The 25,509-nt window shown below is 41.1% G+C and overlaps 1 protein-coding gene across 1 annotated transcript; it reads left to right on the top strand.

Annotated features, from left to right (window-relative positions):
* The first annotated feature begins 10 nt into the window (after positions 1-10).
* On the top strand, positions 11-1,459 carry LOC125902053 (gastrotropin-like). The gene is made up of 4 exons (XM_049598150.1): positions 11-246; positions 378-553; positions 723-812; positions 1,324-1,459. The coding sequence occupies exons 1-4, from the start codon at positions 48-50 to the stop codon at positions 1,372-1,374; spliced, it is 516 nt and encodes a 171-aa protein (XP_049454107.1). The 5' UTR covers positions 11-47; the 3' UTR covers positions 1,375-1,459.
* Positions 1,460-25,509: the final 24,050 nt, after the last annotated feature.

Below are 25,509 nucleotides of genomic sequence, written 5' to 3'. Positions count from 1 at the left end.
CATTGTAGTCATCATCTTGTGCTGTAATTGCACTCTTGTGTCATCACATGCAGATGAGGGAGGTGGCGAGAGATGTACAGTATATAAACAGGGAACAGTCTAGGTTTCAGTACCTTGCTTTCCCCTCAGCTTGTCTCAGCATCTCTGCTCTCACGCCTCCACACACCACCACCAACAAAATGGCCTTTGCTGGAAGATGGGAAACTGAGACCCAGGAGGGATACGAGGCATTCTGCAAGCTGCTTGGTGAGATAGTCTGAATCTAAGATCCTTCTCAGGCAAACACATGCATTTTACTTCCCTACTTCTGTCCTCTCTGATTATCTGGACTAATCTGGGCTATTACATCCTCACACTCTTATTTCTCCACTCCACAGGTATCCCAGATGACATCATTGAGAAAGGCCGTGACTACAAGCTGATCACAGAGGTCACTCAGGATGGCGATAACTTCTCCTGGACCCAGCTCTACCCAGCAAATGCCAAGGTCACCAACACATTCACCATTGGCAAGGAGTGCGACATGGAGACCATTGGAGGAAAGAAATTCAAGGTAGGAGGCAAAGAATCCAGAGTTTGTTCTTTCATCTAATTTAGTCTTAAAGCTCCAGCTGTGCATCACAGAAATATGCAAGTATGAAGGTGATTATAAACCCAGCAGAAAGAGAAGGAGGATGAATGTACCCTGGTTCCCTGACTGATTCTAACCTGTGTGTTTTCAGGCCACAGTGCACATGGAGGGAGGCAAGCTGAGCACGACCTTCCCCAACTACCACCACACCACTGAGATCTGCGGAGGCAAGATGGTCGAGGTAAACACATTTGCTGAGGCTTTTAGAGCTGAGAGGCTAGCGTGATGACAGCAGTTATTACACTTAACACCCCGCAGGGATCATTAGAGTCATTAATGTTATATTTCTGCAGACAGCGATGGGCATTTGCTAACAAGTAAAACTGTCTCAAACACAGGGTCCTGCAAATGAGTTCACATTAACACGCAATTCTGACTCACATTTAACCTTTAAAAACTGAGTCAGTGGGAGAACCCTCCAATTTGTTTCCACATTTGCAGCTCCATGTTTTTCAATTCCAATTCCTGCTTTTTCGGAAATTTTAAAGAATTAATTTGTAAATTCTGGGAAATGAGACGCTAGCTGAAATGCATATTATTACTGGTAAAATTGCTGAGGAACTATTACAGTCACCATTTACATTTGTAGAAGCACAACAGTCTCTTTTGATGATATATATTGAAGCAAACAAGACACTGCATTAATATTTTCCTTGCTTTTATAATTTACCACTCTTCCTGTCTCTCTTTAGACCTCCAAAGCCGGCTCTGTAGTGCTGAAGAGAACCAGCAAGAAGATCTAACTGTTGACTGATCTTTGACCTCTTAAACAGTTACAATGGAGACCTGAGCTACTACTGCAATTAATAAAGAAAGAACAAACATGCACCTGTGTTTCCATCTATACTTTCTACTGTGTGTGTTTGTATGTATCATTGTAGAACAGTACTTTTCAGGATAATGTGTGCTATTTGGACATGACAGGTTCAGTCACTGCTTCTTTTGAAATATAAGAGTTTATGCAGAAGTCAGGAAAAGGCTTTTGATTAATGCTACAGCTTAAAGGGAGTCAATGGATTTAGCTTTGCAGGGATTGGCAGCAGAAGGAGCAGCATAAGACTTCTATTAAAATGTTTTTGACTCTTAGAAACATGCTTAACTAAAATAAGTTAATCTACGGGTCCTATGAGCAAATTTGCATTTCCATGACCCGCCCTACTCTCCCTTTGATTGGCTAGTACTTTTTTCCATCTTTGGATGGATAGGTTTAGGCAAGAGAACTGAAATTGATTAGGGTTAGAGTAAGAATGTCACTGTAATCTCATCAGATGCAGAGTAAGGCAAAGCAGGGTGGGTCATGCTTTTGCTTTCATAGGAAATGCAAATTTGCGCCCTATGAATAGGATTGCAAAGGTTCCCTAGCCAGTATTTAGGCCACCTTAGCACCAAAATCACAAATTACCATAGAAGTAGCAATAGCCATTAGCTTCAACAATAAGCTTTTTTTTACTGAACTTGCACCTGTGTGTAAGAAAGTAAGAAATAATAATAATGAGCTAGCAGAGCACGGTCTCAGTCTGAAGTCGTCGAAATCTGGTGCTTAGGCAGTGACATGCAATGTAAGAAACCAGCGAAAAAGATGTTCTTTAACGTTGGCAGGATACACGGCCTGTTGCTGTTAAAGTTTAACTGTTACGATTTAGTGGTGGCATCAGGGGGGAAGCGCGGTGGGACAAGGATGACAGTTAAGGCGGTGAAAGTCCAAGTTGGGAAGGCAGGAGGGTTGGTGGATGGGTCTAATAAACACCAACTTTCACTTGAGAGAGTGGTGTTCATGTCCCGTAAGATTCTAAAGCCAAACCCTGTTCTTTTTTCCTAACTCTAACCACTTCCTTTTGCTGCCTAAACCTAATCACATTGTTGTTGCCTTAACCTTATCACTTGCTTTTGTTGCCTGAACCTGAACCTTTTGAGTTTGTCGCTGAAGGAAAAAAAGGTCAATTTGCCGTGTTGTACCGACATAGTGCGTTTATTTTGAAGGCTGTATGTAAATGTTAAATAAAAACGGAAATGTAGGCCTATCTTGAAAGAAGAGAACTTGACAGGGTGTCCCAGAACGTCAAAAATCAACACACCCAGGGTACCTTGCACATCGTATGTGGACATGGAAAGTCCATGACCAAAATCTCAGTATGTGACCAGGCTGGAGTTAGAATGTGTTGGCTAGCAGGTTTTCTGGATCATTTTGACATTTATATTGTGGAGGTTGTCAAAAGCGGTAAGCTAAGGTTCTTTTTTCCCTCAGTGTAATAACCAGTTTTGAAACATAAATTTCTATCCAGTCACCAGAAGGTCATGTTAGCACTGTACATTTCTTTTCTGTTCGAGACTAACATTCAACAACACTGGTTGTTTTTTTAACAAGACAAGAGGTGGCATTTCCAGCCATGATTGCACCACCATACCAGGTATTTTAGCCAAAACATGTTTTTCTTACCATAATGAAGTAGTTTTTGTGCCTAAACATAAGCATGTTAAGAACAGCCCCATTGAAATGTTAAGAAATGTCATGTTTCAATCTATCTGCTTCATCGGAAATGCACATATGTGACATATCTGTGGCTACGTACAATGCCAACATTTATTGTAAAGACTGGGTTGTAAATTCCACATTCATTTAGACTACCCTTATCTGTTGGAGGGTGACTGCTGTACATTATCAGCCCAGTCATCCACTCTCTCACTGTCAGTGCTTTCAGTTCAGTTCTGTTGACATGGTAATGGCTGCATCGCTAAACAGCGCAACACATAACTCAGCTGTTAGATTAGTCTACAGGCCTACTGGAGATACAATATCATGTTTAAATTAAGCCTGATCATAGATATACAACATATCAGGTTCCTGGGTGGCAGGGATGGAGAAAGTCACACAGAGTTCGTGGTGCTGAGATGAAGTCAGTCAACATAATGATGTCAAACTAAATGCTGCACAACATTCATTATTTTTGCATGAATTTCAAAAGGCAAGATCATTTATATATGATAGTTATGAACAATATTTTACACTGATTTTAAGAGGTTTTACAGACAGCAAACTTGAACACCAACATACTGTTTGTCAAAGCAACCACAGCAGCTACAGTCAAGAATACTGAAGTCAGAACTGAAACCGGCAGAAAGATGAAGATGGAGTGAGACCGCATGTGCACGCACGCAGGAGATGTTTCTTACAGCAGACAGGTGTATCTGCGGATCTTGGACACATTCATATGAGACTCACTGTCTGTCACTGTCAGACTCTAGTCTGCATTGTAGTTTATACATTTCAGTGATAAACCTGACAATTAATAGAGTTACATTCAGCTTTATCATCAAAGAGAGTTTCTGTTTCCTGTAACTACTTCTGTGCAAATGTATACTCTCTCTCTTTCTCTCTCTCTCTAGATCTATTTTATAATCAGACCTATTCACATATCCCATTGCACAAATGGCCTCTACATAAGTGTCACTTTACAGCTGCAGTAATTACAGTTACATTATGTACAATAGCTGACTGGGTTGAACTCTCTTCAGGGGTCTGTCTGACAGGGTGATCAGTGCCCAGATCTTTCATGACTTTGATTCATTGGAACACTTGACAAGCTCTGAGCTGTCTGAAACACCTCAATGTGTCCATGTGTGATAGAAAAGCTTAGACCTCATGTGAGTCACATAACTTTGCAGGAAGTATAAAAGCATGTCTACACAGGAGGCGTAGCTTAAGCAGCACGTTAGCAGAGGAGCAGCAGCTTCAGTGCTCTGTCTGTCTACAGAGTATGTGTTCAGGCAAATGACAGTATAATAAAGACTGATGACATGACAGCTCCTCAAAATGAAGCTAAGACATCTTGATCACCTCCTGGTGGCTGGCTGCAGTATAGGTCATAAACTCCGCCCCCTCCTGTTTGTGGTGGGACATGTCATGAAAATAACGTTACTATGGGCCGGTACCAGTAATCAAGGGTGAAAAAAGAAAAGGATGTAGCCTATTGATGTAAAACAGCATTTTCTTTCATTGCCTGCAATTTAAATGAGTGGCCTCCCTTCCAAATATGATGAGACATAAAACCAAGAAGGGTGGAACTTTTTTGTCATTGCACAGTGTATCTAAAGCTACCTAGCCATACCATAAGATTACCATAGATTATGTAAATCTTGAAAAACCACCGCACAAAGTAACCTAGTGTTAAATCTATATCTAATGTATAGCTACATGTTGAAAATGAATTTGTTGGCCTAATCCACCGTGAAAAGTTCATCATTTGGCATGACTAAATCTGTTTAAGTCTCACTCCACTTGACCATGAAATATGCAGGTTGTGCAACAAACTGATAACCACTTGTGCTTGGTGCAACGAGGACGTTATGACTTGAAAACAGTGAAAGGGAGGAGGGGCAGTGGTTAATGTTATCAATAGCAGCTTTAATGGAAAAGACCTTTCTTGGTCAGAGTAAATCACCAACATGAAAACACTTTCCACAACTGCAAAGTTGCTAAGAAGAAGGAGTTGTATTTTCAACATTCTTCCTGTAATTAAATGAAACCCACAGTATCTGAAATGTCTGGGACCATTTAACAGCTTGGTGTCTGATGTTAGCTGCTGCTGAAGTGACCTTTCGTCCGGGAGGAGAGCGGCCCAAGACACAGTCCTTCAGGTCTAAGTCTAACATGTGTAACACCAACAGCAACACAAAGTTTGCTGATCTGGTGAGAAATCGGGACTGTCCGGGATCAGATCCCCAGGGCTGGACCTTAGCTAAAAACCTTAGCCTTGGCTTTACAGTCAGGACAAAAAGTGGCGACCTTGGCGTGGCATTTCAGTCCTTGAAACTCCTCCAGCTGATTCCAGCAAGCAAAAGCTGAATCAGTGTTCACCCTGGTCTTGATCCTCTATTTGTCGCTGAGCACTTGGGATTGGTACTGAAGTGAAAGCGGAAGCTTATGATCAAACTCAGCCATTTTTCAGCTTTTTCCACACTTAATAGCAGCTACTAACATGACGCCGAGATACCAATGATGGTACTAATGTTGTTGTACTATTGGCATACAAGTCTTGTTAGAAGTGGTAACCAAACATAAGACGTCTTACACAGAGGTAAACAAAACAAAATTTTTTCAAGTTATGAATTCAAAGTGATTATATTTTTGTGTTAGTGTGTAACGTAGTGTCCTCCTAAATCTGACTGCTGCTCTGCTGCAGTGTGCTCAGTGCTGCCACTGGTGGATGGAAGCTTAACTGCAGCAATACTATCACTGAGACATGTTGATTCCTGATCTTTACCTTACTGAGAGCATTCAATTGACACTGGTTTTGAAGTTAACCAGCCTTTTTCTCTCTACTGCTCTGTATATCAACGGCCACGTCATTCTCTCTTGTTCATGCATCATCTCTTTTCCTCATTCCTACTATTGTGTTTTGTTATCCTCTCTACTCCCGTCCATATCCCCCTTTCCCTCTTCAGTGCTTTCCTTTTGCCAGCCCAGTGTTCCTCATAGTCTCTTTTCCTTTTCACTCACATTCTCTTCTGTCCTCTCCCCACATGTCCTCTCTTCTCCTCTCCTTGTCTCTCTCCACATCTACCCTATTTCTCCGTGGCTTCCAGCCAAGCAAATAATCAGTTAATTAACCAGCTCAGTCCCAGGATCATTGTAGCAGCTCTCAGAGGAGCACTGTAAAGGCTCTCATGTCTCTAAATTTACAGCTTCATTAAGTGGACTGGAGTAAGGTACAAATCTTTTGAATAAAATTGCCAGACTATAGAGCCTTGGTGCATGTGTGTGTGTATGTGTGTGTGTGTGTGTGTGTGTGTGTGTGTGTGTACTGGCCTTGACTTGAGAGCTAGTGACTCAATAGCTCCCTAATGAAAACAAAATCTCTGTTTCTTGCCTCTGAGGTGGCGATTGTTTTGGTGTAATAATGAGACGTCCTCTCTTGCCGGCACCGATGCAATCAAGATCTTACACTCCTGGAAAATTAGGGTTGGAAGGCAACAAGCAAGGTGTCATTTGAGCATGTTTGTGTAGCCCGGCGCTGGTGCAATCACTCTGCAATATCACTTCCTTTGTCCTCACAGACAAACAGGCCTAATTGGCTATTTCCAAGGCTACTGTTCCTGATTGGCCATTCTGCCTCTTTCTGATTGGTCTCCATCTAAGCAACCAGAAGTAGAGAGAAAATGGCTTGTTAACATCTCCATGTTGTGTTTTTGTGATCATGCACCTTCAAGCCAAGCCACAGTATGAACTTGCATTCCCAGAAATGACTTTTTCAGTTACAGCATTTTTGTAGTCCACCTACTTTAGCAACTTGTTATTTCTGGTGTACAAAAGTACTTCCACATTTTGTTTGTTAGTAATTTTACTTCCTTAATACATCAAATTGTCAAACATTCCATTCAAGGGTGCAGTGGTTAGCACTGTCACCTCACAGCTAAACACCTCACCTGGGTCAAATCCATTATGTGACCTTGCCTGCTGGTTTTCCCTTAGGATGACCACTTCCCTCATATCAGTCCAAAGAGATGCAGCTTTGGATAAATAGAGACTCTAAAATGATTATAGGTACGATTGTTACAATAAATGGTTGTCTGTGTGTAGCCCTGTGGTAGACAAGGCAATCTGTCCAGGGCCTCTTGCCCAGCCCAGTTGATAGAAGAAAATGTTGGCATTGTACATGTATGCAAACCATGGATATGTTACCTTTGCACATTTTATATGTATCATACCAGCGTTTCTAAAGTGATTAATGAGCTGGCTTCTTCATTGGGAGGTTTCGGGGATAGTGAGCCTATGCAAACCTGCACAGGATAAAAGGTTACAGACAAAAGATGGGTTAAAGTTTTACTCAGTTATTTGAAAAATCTTTTCAACTGGAGATCTGGATGCTTACATAATCAATTATACTACTACTATACACTTTGGTCTTTTCTCCAGACACAAACTGCATTTTAGGTCACTGAAAATGTACCTTATGTAAAACTTTGTTACCAGTATTGACATGTAGAGTGTATGCCGTTATGTCCTTTGTGAGGTGTCATAAATTAGGTGAGATCACCTGTCAAGTAAGAGAGGAAAGTATATTTCACTTTAGAAAGAAGTCAAAGTACAAGTAGAGTATAAATACCTCAAATTTGTACTTAACTCACAGTACTTGAGTAAATGTAAATGGTTACATTCTGCCCAAGTTAGCAGGTTGTATGTCCTTGTTCACAATCATACTTTTATATGGCTGGATTATTTTTTCAGAATACAATCAAGGGACTGACTTGATTTTGCCAAGCTTGCAAGCCAGTACTCCATTCAATGACTTCTGTTGGGCCATTGGTTTCTTATGTTGGTCGGCAATCTCATTCACACTGTAGGTGTTCATTAAACTTATCCAAGAGCATTATGCAGTTCTACCAGCACCGGAAATAAATAACCCATCAGTGTTTCATACAACCCACCATTACTCTCTTCGAAGCGGTTTCACATTTGATTTATTTACTCCTTCTATGGTAAGATCAATAAATAGAGTAGATTTGTCCCTCTAAGACTCAAACACAACAACAAATCCCCGGTACCAAATGACAAACTCTTTCCAAAATGATCCATATGAGTACTGCAGAAAACATGTGTATGAGCACTGTCTGTTTTGCAGCTATAGTTAAGTTACAGTTGCGTTTAGGACCACACAACTCTTCGGTTTTCAGAGAGCATGTGGTTAGAGTTATATGCACAGCCATTCACCTCAACTTCCTCCCTAAGACACTGCCAAAACGAAACAACACTTCCTGATAGTCATACTAAGCACAGTTCTCAGCCAAATATCGTCACTACACTGACTTCTACTCTAGTAAGGCGTGCACCTGTGGTCACAATCATTCTGACATGACATTGTTTATTGTCTACATAACAATGGATTTCTAATTTCACAAGTGAAGCAACAGCTTTGGTTTGTTTCCGCTCGACTCTGCTGTTATGAATCTCAGTTTCTTGTGCACAGCCATCAAGAAGAGACATTTATTCTTATAAAGGCTCACTGCACACATAACATTTAATATTTGCGTCCATTTTTGGACATTGCGACGTAACGCAATTTTCTGCTATTAGCTCAAAATCTTTTGGTAACAATGGCCAGCATGACAGGAAAAACATTTCAACCTTCCCCAAATGAAAGACAAGTGTAAATTAATTGTCCATACTAATTAAAAATACTGGTTGGTCTTACTTAATGTTTAGTCTCGTGGCTGTAAATTACTTACCTCTCCCAAAATAGTTGCCCGTCTGTAACTGGATCACACAAAATGTAACGTGCTCAGAGTTTTGTTCCTTTCACAAAATATTTTTCACAGTTTTGCAGCAGACCAGTTGCCAGAAGAAAATGTTGGCATTGTACATGTGCCACAAATATGTTACATACCTATCACATCAATGTTTCTAAAGTGACGTAGTATATAAGCTGACTTAGTTCTGCAGAGGAGAGGGATGTGGTGGATAGCTTGACTCCTGGGAACGATGCCTGCCAAGCTGCAGACCATCATTTGAGACCAACAAACAAAACCAGTTGTGTTTTAGGAAATCATGGCTGGGTTTCCAGCAACTTTTTAGCCACCAAACATAGGTGTTTTTCCACTTGCTTACTTTCCACTGGGGATAATAAAAAGCAGTTGTTTTTGTTTTACAGCAACATTGCTGCATTTCCAGCCAGGATAGTGCCATGAAAAGGGGTTGTTTTTTACTGAGATAAGCTGCATTTCCAGCATTAACAGAGCATCATTGCATTCGTGTTAGGATAGTGCCCCAAAAAGCAGTTCTTAAGACATGGCTGTGTTTTTTGCTGGGGTAGTTCCATGATAAGCATTTGCTTTTTGCTGAGACATTACTGCTTTTCATGCTGGGATAGTGCCACAAAAAGTGCTTGTTTTTTTACAGAGACATTGCTGCGTTTCCAGTAAGGACTGTGCGAAAACCAAGTATTTTCAGCCAAAACATGATCTTTTCCTAACCATAACCAATTGGTTTCTATGCTTAATCCTAACCACATGCACAAGTGTTGTTGAAACGTAAAGTTTCAACATATCGGCTACATAATAACATAATAGGGTTTTCAAAAGAATCGATACTTTTCAGAGTATCGATACTTTTGAAAACCCTATTATTACTTAAACGCTGTATCCGGATACAATACTAATTTACAAAAGTATCTATACTAACAGTACACGCCACCTCAGCGCCTGTCGGGTGTGCACGACAGGTCCGACGGACACGCACTGTGCAGGCAGCGTCTGGCAGGCACAGAGCCCTCGATGCAACCCGGCTTGTTGTCGTCGCTGTGCACGCGTGCACATGCACACATTTCTGTTGCTGTAATATGGCCAGTGCGGCTGCAGGAGGATCAGAGCAGTCAGTTTTGGTCAAAAATGATAAAGGAAAAAGCGCTCTTTGGAAATATTTAATGAAGTGAACACAGCACGCTGCAGATGGATTTGTTTGCCCACGGGCGGCTGCCGTGGCAGGGCCGTGTTGCCGCGTCCTTGATCTTTGGTTTTCCAGCGGACCATTCGAGCAAGTCCATCTTCTCTGCTGCTAACGCTGCTGCCGGGATACAGCTGAGGAGACTGCTAATGCTATGTACTGGGACACTGCTAATGCTGCTTGCTGTGCTGCTGTAGCTTAGTCGTAACTTTAACTGATGCTGAGACTCTACTGACTGCGTGACTGGTAGACGGCGGTGGGTGGCGCAACAGGCCAAAACACAAATTCAAAACATAAACATGATTTGCGGACTGTAAAATATTTTTTTAAATGCGAATATTCTGGCTGCACTATTGTTGTCAGTGAGATCAGTATGTTATATGAACATTATTCCTCAGTCTCTGTGACATATTAGGAGGATTTTACGACTATTTGCTTTAGATTTCTTACATATAGCTCCTTTAAACAAAAAGACAAACTTGATTTTCTGTTTCCTATCAGCAAAGTAGCTCTTCTCCCCCCAGCTCCAATTTCAATCACAGCAGCTCAAATCACAATGCTTTGCAGAACACACTGAATAATGAGATATAGAAAGAGAAAAAGTAAAGTGATTTAGTGGGGACTGAGACAATAGTAAAACTAGAAATAGAAAAAGAGAGAAAATACACTGGATAGGATAATGAAGGGGTGACGGCACATTAGGCATTAATGACCTGGAATTACCTGGGATAACCATGGTAACATGAGCAGTTTGCTTGAAGTTCTCCCGTCTTGGTGATAGGTGGTTGATGCAACTGGATAGAGAAGAAAAAGTTGTGTGTGCACGGCTCAGTTTAGTAATAATGACATGCATTTTTAGCCTATAGCTATAGTCTGTGACAAAGAGCCCCCTGCTTTTCTTTCACCATGCTTCCAGTGTTTCATTGTGACTGTTCTGTCACAACTGACCAGAAATGTGAATATTCATGTCCACTTTTAAGAGAGATTTTTCACCATTTTGAACACAATGTTAGTTTCATAACATTGTGGGAAAGCAGACTTAAGTCGGCCATACTTGTGCAAGTTTTTTACAAGAGAATAATACTCTATGTCTGTCTCTGAAAGGCTCTTCCATTCCATGCAAATGGAAAAGCCAAAGTAAAAAAAAAAAAAAAAAGATTCTTTTTTAAAGTTTACCCACATTATTGTGAGCATGGGTCAGTACAAGCCCCCCAACCTCTCCACCCATCCTCCACACCATCGCCTCCTCTACATCTCTGAGGTGATCTGACCTGAAGCTGTTGGCAGCATAGAGTGTTACTGTCTTGGCCCCTGGACTGTGCAACTATTACCCCCCTAATAATAGAGAAGCCCCCACAGTTTAAACCTGAGTTAAAATGTGCCTACTTTGGGAGCTCTACAATTTCCTCATATGTCCCACAATGTTTTCTGTACCTGTGATGTTCGGTCTTGCACATCTGATATTATAACCTTCCTTTGGAAATTGGTAGAACACTTTTGTCAGCTTGTGTTGCTTTTAAATTGACTTTTTAAGTAAACTGGCTCGATTTGACGTTGTCCAAAAATGGATTGATGACCTGTGCCAACTGTAGCCTGCCTTTAACCCAGTGTATTGGATAGGGTCCAGTCAGCTCAGTGCAACCCTGAATGGGAAAAGCCTTTTAGTGAATGGATGGACACATGGATTGAGACCTGGTTAAACAAAGTAGAGTTATTTCTTGTGCTATACACTTTCTTCATCCATATTTTATAGTTTAATAATAATAATATTCTAATGCTATTTTCAATAATTAAATGCAGCAGTGTGGTTTACAGTGGGTTGGTCATAGACATAGGCGTGCTTTTAGAACAGAGGAGTGTACTGTCAAGATGACTGTAGTTTGCTGGCACAACTGTGCTATTCAGTCTTTCACTTACTTCTACATTATTCAACTTTACATTGAGTTCTACATTCACACTTGCTTTCAGTCCTGCATTCACTACAGTCAGTCCTACATACAGTATAGCCCTACACTAATCTTTTGCATACAGTCAAGCATTCAGTCCATCACAGAGCTGTAACAGAGCTAGAGAGGGTATGAGACAAGAAGTTGGAGGGAGTAGTTGCAGTAAACAGCTTTGGAACTTTGCCATAATTAATAACATTTCTGTGTATGTGGGTAAGCATGTGTGCATAATAGGCCTACGTTTCTTCACTGAATGTTATAAAAATGCTTTTGACTACATATGTTACTGAGCTGAGTTTGAATCCCTGAAATACTCAAAATGCTGGTCTTAGAAGAGTATTGATTAAAAACCTGTAAAAGGCCTTTAAAAGACATCTAAAAATCTTTTACATAACAAAATTATAGAGCATTTCCTTCTGTAACAGTTTGTCTTTGGCGATGCAAACAGATACTGACTTGAAATGCCCATCTACAAGAAAACAGCCAACAATTTGAAGGGTTAGTTTGGATTTTTTTGAAGTGGGATTGTATGACCTACTTATCTGTAGTCAGTGTACTACATACAGTAGATTGCAGTTTGCACAACCCCATTTTGGAGAAGCAGACAAGAGAGCATAGGTAATGGCTTCAGTTCCCTGTAACCAAGGGCTGTTTGACAGCACGGTAAAGTGGTAAAAATATTCTAAATATAGCGTAGCATTCACTTAAAGGTCAGACATACTTTGCATCATAGGTGGTTTCACTTTTAGTACAATTTAGGATTTCCCCCGCAGTAAACATGAGGGCTGGGAGGGCATAGCACGCTGCACACAGACATCTTCATGGGGCTCTGTGCAGACACAGGGACATGGAAACTAGGAATTGGCCCTTAAACTGACTGACTGACTGATTTTTTAGGTGGGCCTTTTCTAGGCATCTAAACATTGTTTTGCTAATGGCCCCCATCCGCAGCAGTACATACTCCTGTCTGCCTCTCAAATCAGGGACGTGCAAACCACCATCTACTTTAGGTAATACAGTGACTATGGATAAATATCTCATACAACCCCACTTCAGAAAATCCCAAACTATACCTTTAATTTTTTTCTATCTTATGGAATTGATGCTACAGCTGGTAAAATCTAAACACCTAAATTGTATGGGGTAACTGTTGCAATGCAAACACATGTATCCTCCTGTGCACATTCTAAATTCGGTAAAATATTAATTATTTTTGTACAAGATTCTGCAAGACATGACTAACAGGCCCCTGTATGTTCATAATATTCACTCAAACTGCTGGTCTGCTTTTTTGGCCAGCCAGTCATTTATTCATCTGTCTGTCCATCCATCCAGAGAGGCTGACTCCTTGGGCCCTGTGGCCCAGGACAGGGCCTCTCTCCAGGGGACAGTAGCCGGCTTTGTTCCCCTATCATGCCTCGAATTCCCCAGACTTGCCGTGGTACCCTTACATGCCTGCTCTGTGGGCAAGCAGGACAACCAGCCTGCCAGTCGGGGGAACCAGCATCCATCCAGACAGCCGGTCAGCCATCCATCCATCCATTCATACATTTGAACGGCTGACTTCTTGTACCCCCCTGGCCCAGAACAAGGCTTCTCTCTAGGGGACAGTAGTCGGCTTTGTTCCCCCCCTTCATGCCTCACATTCCCCAGATCTGCCCTGGGTCCCCCCTCAAGGCACAGGGCACTGGGAGGGGCACGGGCCTCTCTACGCCCCCATTTCTCTTTCTCTTTCAGATATTATCGCTCTTTTAGACCACCTCCCCATCACACCACCACACCTCTTTTTTTCATGAAGGTTTTCTACTGATGCCCTTTCTTGTTCTGTCTTTTTTTCACTTAGCCATAAAACTGACAGTTAACAACCTTGTGTCTCCTCTCTGAATCGCTTTCATCCGTTCTCTCTCTTCCACTCCCACACACTCTGTGTCCGTTTTTCCTCAAAATCCTCTCTTCCCTAATTTAGTTTATCAAAAATACTATATATTACCTATATTATTTCCCTCATTCTCTCTGACTCCTTTTGAACTTTTTCTCGTTCTTCGAAACATTCTAATACTCAAATTTTCAACTTGAAGTAAGCTTTTCCGAACCATCCTGTAATGCAACCTCAGCATCATCCACCAGCTCACCTCCTTTCAGCCGCTCGCTCAACACAAAACACAAAAACCTGATCCAGCGCCAGTGGCTGTCTGTACCTACAGCCCACTTCTATTCAGTGAGGAGAAGGGTGGGGGCGTAGGCCATAATTAAAGATGGCGTCCTTGCCGTCGCACAATGGCTCTGCACAGAGAAGGCTTTTATTGCATGTATTTTTCTCAACAGGAGAGTGGGCAGTCTACCCTCTGTGAGCATTTAATTGGTTTAACAGCTGGAGAGGAGGGGTGGGGAGGTTGGGGGAGGAAACAAAGACGTGGAAGAAAAGTGTGAGTCACCGGGATTTTAAATTTGTTGTGTCTGATGTTGATAAATTTGTCAGTGGCAGACTGACTTGTGATATTGTGCATCAGAGTGGAAATTAATGATTTGCAGGCCTGTCACCTCGCATCTGCACACTGTGTTTGTTAGCATCCAATTCGTTGGCAGGTAACACTTTCCCTGCAGCATCGTGGGTATTATTATTATTTTCAAAAATACACCAAGATTAAGTAGAGAGAGGCAGTGCCTTTTTTGTTTTGGGGGATTTTTGGAAACATACAGTACCTTCCACCCACTTGTGAAGCTGTGTGTGTGTGAGTGTTTTGAATGGCTCTGTAATGTGTCTGTGTGTATGTGTGTGTGTGCTTTGGTGAATGTGGATGCTGACAAGTGTCTTTGTCTGTCCTCTGCCAATAAATGAAAACTGGAGCAGAGCCTTGGGGCAAGGTGAGGCCACGACGTTCCTCTGGAGGATTCAACTAATGGAGATCTACTGTTGGGTCTGGGGACCGGCCCTTGGGGGCACGGTTGGAGATTAAAAATGTAATCCACTGCACACATTACCACGTACAGGCTGGAAATTGCAATCAGGGGTGTAAGTGGCCACAGTTCTGTACTTCTGCTACCCCGTCATTTTGCATCCACCCCAGTGTTGTTACTGGAGCATTCGTGCAGATTTGATTTTATGTTTTAATCGCTGGAAAAATTGTGGGATCGTATTTTAAACTATTGCTGATTTAAAGGAATACTTCACCCCCAAATGATCTTTCTTATAACGGTTACTCACCCTGTGTTGCGTTGAATTGGTGAAGAAAACTTTGTTTTTCTCACATTCATGTGTTGCAATGATTAGCTGCAGGGTTGTGCAGCACAGAAACTCATCTGAAAGGACTGTGGATGGGAAGGTAATGCAATGTGTTTGGGAAGTACTACGCATATGACTAGATAGTTGAGACTTGGATCATACTACATACTGTATGTTGCGTAAGAGTTCATTATACAGTTGTTTTGATATATCCAATCCTTTAAGAATTATCACAGTTTTTGTACTTTTTGTTGACTGTGGAAGCATGCGAGAAGTTTTCTTCACACATTCAACAAAACAAGATGTGAGTAATTGATATACGGTCATGTCAATTGATATATGGTCATGTGAAGGGTAAAGTATTCTTTTAAGGACCTATTTTCAAAAGAAAACATTTCCAACAATGCCATCATCCATTGACATTATGAGTAGGACCATGTTGTCACATATTTTCCTCAAGACAGAGCTATGATGGGGCGCCCACTAGCTCAATGGGTGGGGTGAGCATCCCATGTACAAAGGCAATATCCTTGCTGTAGCGGCCGTAAGGTTGATTTCAGCTTGCAGCCCTTTGCTGCATGTCTTCCCCTCTCTCTCTCTCTCTTCCCCTTTCAGACTTAATACCAGCCTATCCCATCAATTAAAGGCAAAAAGCCCAAAAACTAATCTTAAAGAAAAATACAGCTTTGACACCCTGGGAAGAAACTGTTGCATCCACGTTTAAAGCCGAATGAAATGACACTGGTATTAATAATGTGGCAGTCATAATGCTTAAAATCTACACATACACATATCTTTGCTGAGCTCCAGTCAGTGTGGGGTCTTATTTTCCATTCATCTCATTTATTTTATTTGAATGCCAAGAACATTTTACATCCCTAGTGTGATTAAACAGAGAAACAAGCACTAAACCTCTCAGTGCCACAACAGACGCTTTAACTATTACAAAATGAATCATAATTAGTTACAGTACATCTTATTCAGCCCAACAGTCAAATGCAAAGCATACACAATAGACAGTCAACTCAAGTTGGCAGAGTTGATTACAGGCAGAGTTGACTGATTTTTCAAGGCAAATCATGCTGTTGAAATAAAAATTTCCTCTAAAATTGGGAGAAAATACTTTAATATTGTGGGTTTATCAGTAATTGATGGAATTTAGAGTGCACTCAGTGTTCACTGCTCTTAAACACAACTCATAATACAGCAAATAAACCACAATAACAACTTAGAGGAGTGGAAATGTTTTTTTTTACCACTTATGGGCAGAACTTCACAACAAACTGAACCATATAAAGTCTGTCTAATACCTCTTTGCCACCAAAATTAGCAAGTGTATGCAGATTTTTTAAACACACAGCTCTGCAGCTGACAGGTACATCTTTTTGGTGGGTTTGTGGGGTTTTTTGGTGTGTCATGTTGGATGTCAAGGAAAGGGAAACTGTGGGGCATCATTGCATCTCGCCAGTTAAAGGGCTAAAATTAACATGTTCATAACCAGGTGTTGTGTCTCCACCAATGCTGATCAATAAATACCTGTGACTACTGCAGAGTCATTTGTCACGGGTGTGAATGCCAATTGTAGCCTTTCTCATCACGTTAAAAAGCCAGATAATAGCAGGAATGGAAGAAACCCAGTGGAAGTGGGCAGGGAGATGGTGTAGGAGCTTGGTTTGGGAGAGACCCTGTCACATGCATTGTCTGTCTGTCCCTCCTCTAGAGCCACATTCCATACTCCCCAGGCCCCTTCATTGCCATTTGCCATCCATCCAGCAAATGCCCTCAGAGTTACCCTCCTTTCCCTATCACCTGAATGCCCTGTCCATCTACACACCTATTCCCACTTCTCTCATCAGCACTGTTGTTACCTGGCCTTCCCACTCATCCCCTCACCTGCATCTCATTCTCTCATTAGCCTTGCAGCACTAAACCAGCCTCTTTTCCCCAGTAGGTGTCAGCTCCTTGAACAACCTGGTCTCATTTCGAAGTTGTTGGCTACTGCCACCTGGGCAGTGACTTCCATGTTAATTGCAGATGTAAAAAGCCGTTCTTTCACATCGGCATGATACGCAGCCAGGCTCCATGAAAGTGTAATGGTGCCAGATGGTGTCAGGTGGAAACATGGCCAGACCACAACGAAAGTTAAGGAGGAGAAAAGTACAAGCAGGGTGGGAAGGAGGGGTGGCGGATGGGTCCTGCAATCACCGACTTTCACCCAGGAGACTGGTGTTTGCTTCCCGTATGAATGTGAAACCAAACCCTGTTGTTTTTTCTAAACCCAACCACGTGCTTTTGTTGCCTAAACCTAACCATGTGTGTGCGTTGGCTAAACCTCACCTAATGCGTTTGTTGTTGACGGGAAAAAATGTTGAAAGAGACTGTGTGTAAACTGCACATTTCCTGTGAAAACGGAAGTGTATTTTGAAATGAAGCAATCCATAAAACTGGCTGAAGTTTACGGCATTCCTGGTCGTCAACAACAGATGTACCATGGCTACCTTACATGTCATATGTAGATAAGGAAAGTCCACGACCCATCGGGGTGATATGTGATGAGGTTGGGGTGAGAATGTGTTGTGCATTGAAGTTTGAATGTTGCAAAGTTCTCATTTACTGAAGGCTAAATGTAAGTGACAGAGCTAGTTCAAGAAAATAAAACCTTTATGTAAACATACTGTGTGGTTCCTCCGTGATTTTGGAGCTCATGTAGATTCAAGTCAGGTAAGTTGCAGGACATCTTGCATTCGTGAATTCTTGCAGCATTTACCACAGTATGCATTGCAACAATGAGAAGGTCACAACTTGGCTGAAGGAAAGGAATGAAATACACTTAAGGGCGAAATGCTAAGGCATAATTTCTGAGGGCAAAACTGCATTAACAGAATGCATTATGAGTGACAGCTCATGGTATGAAGCTGATCACCCTTTCTATTGTCTCCTTCAGCTTGCCATTGTGATGCTGCTACTTCCAACGGCCGATGTAGCCATTTGGCCAAAACATGCTATTAATAATAAAGTACCCCATATTAACACTGCGTTTTTCTTAACATACAGTCTTGAGTATCATTTGTTTGTAATGTCCTTGATATCTATAAGCAGATTACCATTAAAAATAAGAGGGTTTATGCACTCTATAATACCCCCACGTTCTCTTCAGTGTGCCTATTCATCAGCAGTAGATCCATCATGTTTTGCCAACCTTGTTACTATCAAATGTTAGCTTTAGTGGAGGCCTAATAGCCAAGGTGGGAGGGTATATAGATGGAGGGATATGTGGTAAACATGTGTGATGATGTGTAGAGGGGGGACTTCCCACAGCTACACTCCAGAGACAGAAAAGCTTATTTCACACATCATTTCATTCTAATACCTAGAACAACAGCATGGAAAAACACACTTACACGCACCCACAAACAAACACCTCTGTAATATATTCCAAATGTGGGCAAACACACACACATGCACACGAACCTGTAAACACCACACATTTCCACATAGAAACATGGATCCAAGTACACATTTATCTGTCAACCACATACTTAATAATGTAAAGGGATTAGGAAAAACAGTGTGATAGAATATAGAAAGAGGACCCTAAAAAAACATTGTTAAAAACCAGAGGCATGATCATGTCCTAGCAAGTAATGTGTGTGTTTCAGTGGTTCTGTGCTCAGTTAATCTCTAAATAAAAGTGTTGTTTGTGTGGGCTGACAAAAAAAAAAAAAAAAAAAAAAATCAATACAGCACAGCTCATGACCTGTAAATGCATTCTTTTGAAATTCTATTAAAGGATTCTCTGAGGTATTGCTATTGTGCTAATAGATGCAGTGAAATAAAATGCTGACATCATCAGCTAATCAATAACAGCAGGAAACAAAACAATGTCTATTCAGTCTCTGAATTAGACTACTGTATGTTATGGTTTGTGAGTGAGGACGTGCTAGCTGGACTTAGTCGCCAGGAGAAAATGCTGGCATTGTACACTTCTGCAAACCACAAATATGTTACATTAGTATGTTTCATACTTATCATAACACAAAATAGCCAATGTAATTTAGTAACTAATGGGACTATTCTGTCTCTGACAAATTCATAGTTAAAGCCTTTGGAAACTGAATCCATTTTTTTATCCAAAATTGTTGCATGTCTTAAAATAAATACGACCTCACGCTGTGTCAATCATGTTTGTCTGTTACCATGTCATGTTGACCAAGAGTCAGTGAAGAAAACGTGGCGGTGGAACACAGCCGTGACAAGACAGAGGAATTAGGCACACAGAATGATTTCATAACTCAGATAGCTCACTTTCAACAGGTCAGATAGTAATACTCAGGTGGATGATGAAGAAGAGGAGGAGGATGTGGATCACTCACTGAATGTGGTAACAGCGCTGCCCTTTCATGCAGCTATGGTGCCAAATGTAAGACAGGGAGGAAGTGATGATAGCCAGATAGGTACCTCCAGTGGAGAGAGGCAAAGGAGGAACTATCTTTTCATTTTGTCACATATTGCGAATGTTCATAATGAACAGAACAATTAAACACATTGGAATCGGTGTGCAAAGTTTCTGTGCGTAATCATTTTTTGTGGATTGCGGATTTTAAAAAAACGTATCCAAAAAAAAAAAAAAAAAAAAATGGATCCTTTAGTCATGCCATTTTGTGAATTTGGCAAACATAATACATAAAGTTATCTAGACAAAAATTGCCAGAGCCAGATTTTGTTCCCAGTCCAACCCTGCATGTTAGCAACACAAAGCCCTACGATGATGTGCTGCTGGCTGGTACGTGTGGGAGTGATAGAGTGGTCAGAATAAAGCAGTGTCACATGAAAACTGCTACTCAGACCATGTTTTTTAAAGCAGCCTGAACTTGACTCAGCTCTTGAACTCTCCTCTCTTATTTGGTGACTTTCCTAACTTGTTCAGATAGTGATAAATAACAACACAGGTGCTGAATAAGTCCTATTGTGAGGAATTATTGCCACAGCAGAGATCAGTAGCAGCATAAAAGAGTCGAGGTTACAACAAGGTGAGGACTGGGGGATGTGAGAAATTACACTCAACAACACAAACAACAAGTATTTGCTGCTGGGTCAGTAGACACCAGAACTGAAAAGGAGCTAAAATCTGGCAAGCCACTTCTGGTCTTTAAAGGTGCAATCCTTTTACAATAGATTACAAATACCCCATTAAAATATCCTTACTGCAGTGCATTTACACACACTGCATGTAGGTTGCTAAGGCTGTGACGTGTCAGTTTGTGAGACCTATAGACTTGATATAGATATGACATCATTGTCAATGTATCAGACTAAAATACACACACTCACAGTATCACACACACACTCGCTCCTATCACTAGTAGTGTGTACATATGTAATACATGCTGCTATGTATGTGCAGAGATACACATGTATATAATGATGTAATCATAAGTCAGTACTCTTCTGTACATGCACGTGCACACGTCTGTGCGTTTAGTGAACCAATCCTGTAATTGCATTGAGCGATTGGAGCTGACACCTTGCACTTTCATGTTATCAGTCATTAGTGAGAGTGCAGAGCATTATGAGCACTGTAACACCCCCACCCAAACACACACACAGACACACGAACAGAAAATCCATCCCAGCCTGTCACATTTCATTCATTCATCCATTGTTGACAAGAGAAAGGGACACATTTAAACCCAATTTCACAGCTGGGCCTGATTGGATATTGTTTGTTTATTAGTTTGGTTTTGCATATTGCATGGCTGTTAACACACAGACAGGCTTAAACAGAAGTGTATGTGCACATACGCAAAGAGAGGGAAATTAGGGAAGGGAAGTTATGGGGAAAAAATGGGGGACAATATTTTTCATCCCTAGTTCATTCCTTCCTTTTTTTGGGGAGCAATCCCATACCCATCAGGTTGTAACATGTCATACGCACAAGTTTAAACACTAACCTGATGGTGGTGCCAGTTGAAAGATCAGGGGGTCACCAACATCCTCTAACATTGGACTCTTACCATTTCTGTATTTTGTGCCTCCTCGGCTACTCTCTTAAAACAGATGTTCTGAGTTATATAGTTTTGCAGTTACCTGTGACTTCAGTTCATCAAAAATGTTCTCAGTTTTTAGATTCTTTGTTCACCGTGGAAGCATGTGAGAATTTTTCTTCCGGAATTCAACTAGCACAAAACGAGTAATTGCTATACAGTTATCTTTTTGTGGATGAAGTATTCTTCAGTGAAGTCCTATAAAACTTATTAATTCAATAACAACTGCTATTTAATGTGAGTTGACACCTGTTGTAACTGTTGACCTAATTACTTGCTAACACATGAGTTAGTCAGTAACTCTTTTATCAGTCAGGAAAATTCTTCAGAAGAAGGTGCCTGCAGGTATTATCATCCCCCAGAGAGGGGGAGTGACATGCAGCAAAGGGCAACAGGCTGGAGTTGAACCCGGGCCGCTGCGGCAACAGCCTTGTACATGGGGCGCCTGCTCTACCACTAAGCCACCGACGCCCTGAATCTAGGCTATTTGTTATTGACCTAAAATGAAGACAGATTCAGCAACTGCATGGCGTATTTCTCACCTCAACGCTTACGAACGAGCCGCCATTTTGGTCCACTTTGAAATCCAGGAGCAAGCAGCCCACATGTCTGGTGGTACATCCATCAAGCATCCCATCAAGCTGGGAAACAGCGAGACCCCTTACATCCAAAAACTCCCTTGTGGACACGTACCGCACATAGGGGTTCTAATAAACTTGAGCAATGTTAAATGGGAATTTAAATTAATGAACCAAAGGATCAGAGAAATTAACAGAATAAATAAGCATGTTCATTCAACACCACATGGTCATGGTCAGGAGCAGAGAGTTGGTCCTACAGTCTGTCTCGCCAGCCATGTCCCCTTTGCTCCTCTGTAACTCGACTATGTAGAGGCACTTCCATCTCTTCAGCCTCCTCAGTGGGCTTGATATTGTCTCCTGCAGTCAAGTATTGTGGAAGACACTACAAGCAATGATGACTACAGGAACAACCGCATTGTGACAGTTGGCTCTGGAAACTTGAAAGGCCTGAGACACCACATTGTATGATAAACCATTTTCCAGCCAGTACACAGTTATCAGTACAGTTATGTGGTGTGCCTAGGCCCGTCTCCTTTCAGGTGAAAGTCACCACCTCAAAACCTCAAAGGAGTCACGGCTGAGGCGTTGGTAAAGCAGGATGTCTTTTTCCCCATCAGAATAAATTTGTAGCATGGGAGCAGTGCTATTGAGGCATTTATAATTGGGTGCTGGTGGATTTTCAGCCCACAGGAAGAATAAAAGCTGTTAAAGTGTACATGGGTTAACCCTTGAGCAAGCAGACTTTGCAAAGTAAATGTGTTGTCAAAATTAAAAAGAAAATTGTCCATCCCTTACGAAAAAACATGTTGTATGTGAAAGACCCTGATAGAAGTATGTGTCCATGTGTGCTTTATCCTCCTGCTACCTTTGGTTGGTATATTTGCCAAGTAAATAAGCTTCCTCCTTTAAAACAACATTAAAAAGAAGCAGTCATAATACCTTATGGTGGAGCAGGATGGCATGACGCATTTTTACTTTCCAGCGCTGCGAATGGCATTTGTCTGGCTGAAGCATGTCATGCTGCAGCTGATGCCACTGCAATGGGGCGCATGCTCTAGCTTTCTTCATTTAGTTTGAATTTTTGGTCTCTCTGTCTGTAGCCACAACCATTTGTAGTTGATGTGATGAAAAAGGGAGGTGTACCTGCACCTTATATACTGTCAGGTCCTTGATGATTTGTTAAGTGCTAAGCTACTGTCTGGATGTGAATTGTAGGTGTATTGCATTTAGAGCAGTGAGAAATAGATCAATCATGTCATATCTACAAACGCTGAACAAACATGTAAACACAACACTTTTGCTTTTGAAGAAGATTTTTGTAATGCACACAAGAGACTTATTTCTCTTAAATATTGGTCACAAATTTGTTTAAATCTGTGTTTGAGAGCGCTTCATCTTTTCTAAGATGATCCATCCACCTGACAGGTGTGACATGTCAAGATGCCGATTAAACAGCATCATCACTACACAGGTGTGCCTTAGACTGGTCACAATAAAAGGCCACTCCTATATATGCAATTTTATCTTGAAAAAATATATATATTGGGATGACAGCTGCACTGATATTCAGTACAAAAACACCACCTTATGCAACACTACAAGCACCATTTGTTGTACCTGCATCTGTTTAAAAGAACATTTGCATGACATTTGCATTCATGTCACATTATGTCACACTGTGAACTGGATTAAAAGTGAATTTATAAGTTGTCATGAACACTGTTATGCTCATCTAACAGAGATCATAAAATACAGCGGCAGCCTAGAACAAAACAATGGACAGATGATGCAGCTGTGCTACACGTCATACTTAATTGATGTCACTTTAAAATGAGGGCTCTGAAGCATGGATGTCTCATTTTATTAAATGCCTGTTTAAGATGTGAGGGAAAGGAAAAGAAAGAAAAGGGAAAGAAATCGAGGATGGGCAAACTGAGAAATGAGAGAAGGGTGTGATAGAGACTGACACTGGGCAGCATGGTGGTTCAATCATTAGCATTGCGGTCACACAGTAAGAGCGGTCTATGTCCAAACACACCAATCTGTTTGGGCCCTTCTGTGTGGAGTTTGCATGTTCTCCCTGTGCATCCCTGTATTCTAGAAATTATGTTTGTATACCGCTAATTTGAAACAGCAAATGTTTGAGGGAAATATGATGGCAAGAGAATTATGTTTACTATTAACATAATGAGGGAATGTTACTGATCAACATACGTGGCAAGTCACAAAAACGTTGATACAAAATCAACAAAAGCAATTTTTAAAAAAAATTGTTAAAATTCACTGGAATCATCATCAGGGGAAATACATTTCTACCAATTCATTTTGACATTTGTTGAGACATTTTTCTTAAAACCACAAATGTGAACCTCACTGTGGCACTATAGACAAATTGTTGGGATCATCACCAAAATGTTCTGATTTGTTTTCAGAGAACCACGAGTGTCTCCAACGTTTTGTTGATATTTTACACGGTAGTAAGTGGTGGGTAGAGTACTGAAAATTGAAAGTACAAGTACTCCCATAAAAAATTACTCAAATAAAATTGGAAATGACCCTTTGAAAAATCTATTCAAGTAAAAAAGTACCTGGTTAATAAATTACTCAAAGTAAAAGTTACTTTCTGTGTGGGAAATGGGAAATGACCCTTTGAAAAATCTATTCAAGTAAAAAAGTACCTGGTTAATAAATTACTCAAAGTAAAAGTTACTTTCTGTGTGGGAAATAATGAAAATCAGCATTTGTTTTGATAAGAAGGTCGGCTAATCAAACACAGGATAGCCTTTTGAATAGGAATTATCTCTCACCCTCTCTCCATCTCTGCCTCTTAACCCCTCTCTTCTTTATCATAACATCATAGATAAACATTGCACGTGAAAAAGTAACATCACTAACATTAGCTAGTTAATTCATTTTCACCTACAATACAATGCAGGATATCCCCCGAAAATGTTGTTAGGCCAGGTGGCAATTACTTTTTGATAGGGTCTGGCACATGCCGCTGGACAAGTGTCTTTTTATGGGGGCCAACGACACTTAGCTTTGATTTTAATGTTAACAATGCAGCTATGTTTAATTAAACTATGTTTTTTATGTATAAAATGTAGTGTTTGGACTGATATGCATATGAAATATGATGCTTAAGTGGTGTGTATTCATGAGTGATTGAAATAGGGGGACAAAACAAGATTTTACATGGGCCCCCTAAAAGCTAGAAACAGCCCTGCTCACTGGTGTGTCTGCTGGAAAAGATGCAGCTGTCACGGGGAGAGGAGCAGCATGTGGACAAGGATAAAATACGATGGAGTGATCTCATTGCAGCCTTCAGTCGCGGGGGATGAAGATGAGTCGGTAAGTTAGTAAAGGCGGATTTATACTTTTGCGTCAGCTCTATGTAGACCCTACGCCGTAGCCTACGCACGTAGCCAAGTGGTTTTGAGCATTTATACTTGTGCGGTGGTGTGTCTGTGTCACTCTGCAGTTACACCTCCAAAACACTACTTGGCGGTGGGGTTTCTGTGAAGTGCTGTAAAGCTGAGTTACACCCAAAACACACATTCAACATGGCTTTACAGTATAGCGACTGTTTCAAACACAGGTAAGGCTTCATTATAACTCGCAGCATTCACAGACAAAGCACTTGTCTTT

The sequence above is a fragment of the Epinephelus fuscoguttatus genome, linkage group LG15, assembly GCF_011397635.1.
Source record: "Epinephelus fuscoguttatus linkage group LG15, E.fuscoguttatus.final_Chr_v1".
Lineage (NCBI taxonomy): Eukaryota > Metazoa > Chordata > Actinopteri > Perciformes > Serranidae > Epinephelus > Epinephelus fuscoguttatus.
Note: the sequence above shows the minus strand (reverse complement) of the source record. Positions and strands in the feature narration are given on the sequence as shown.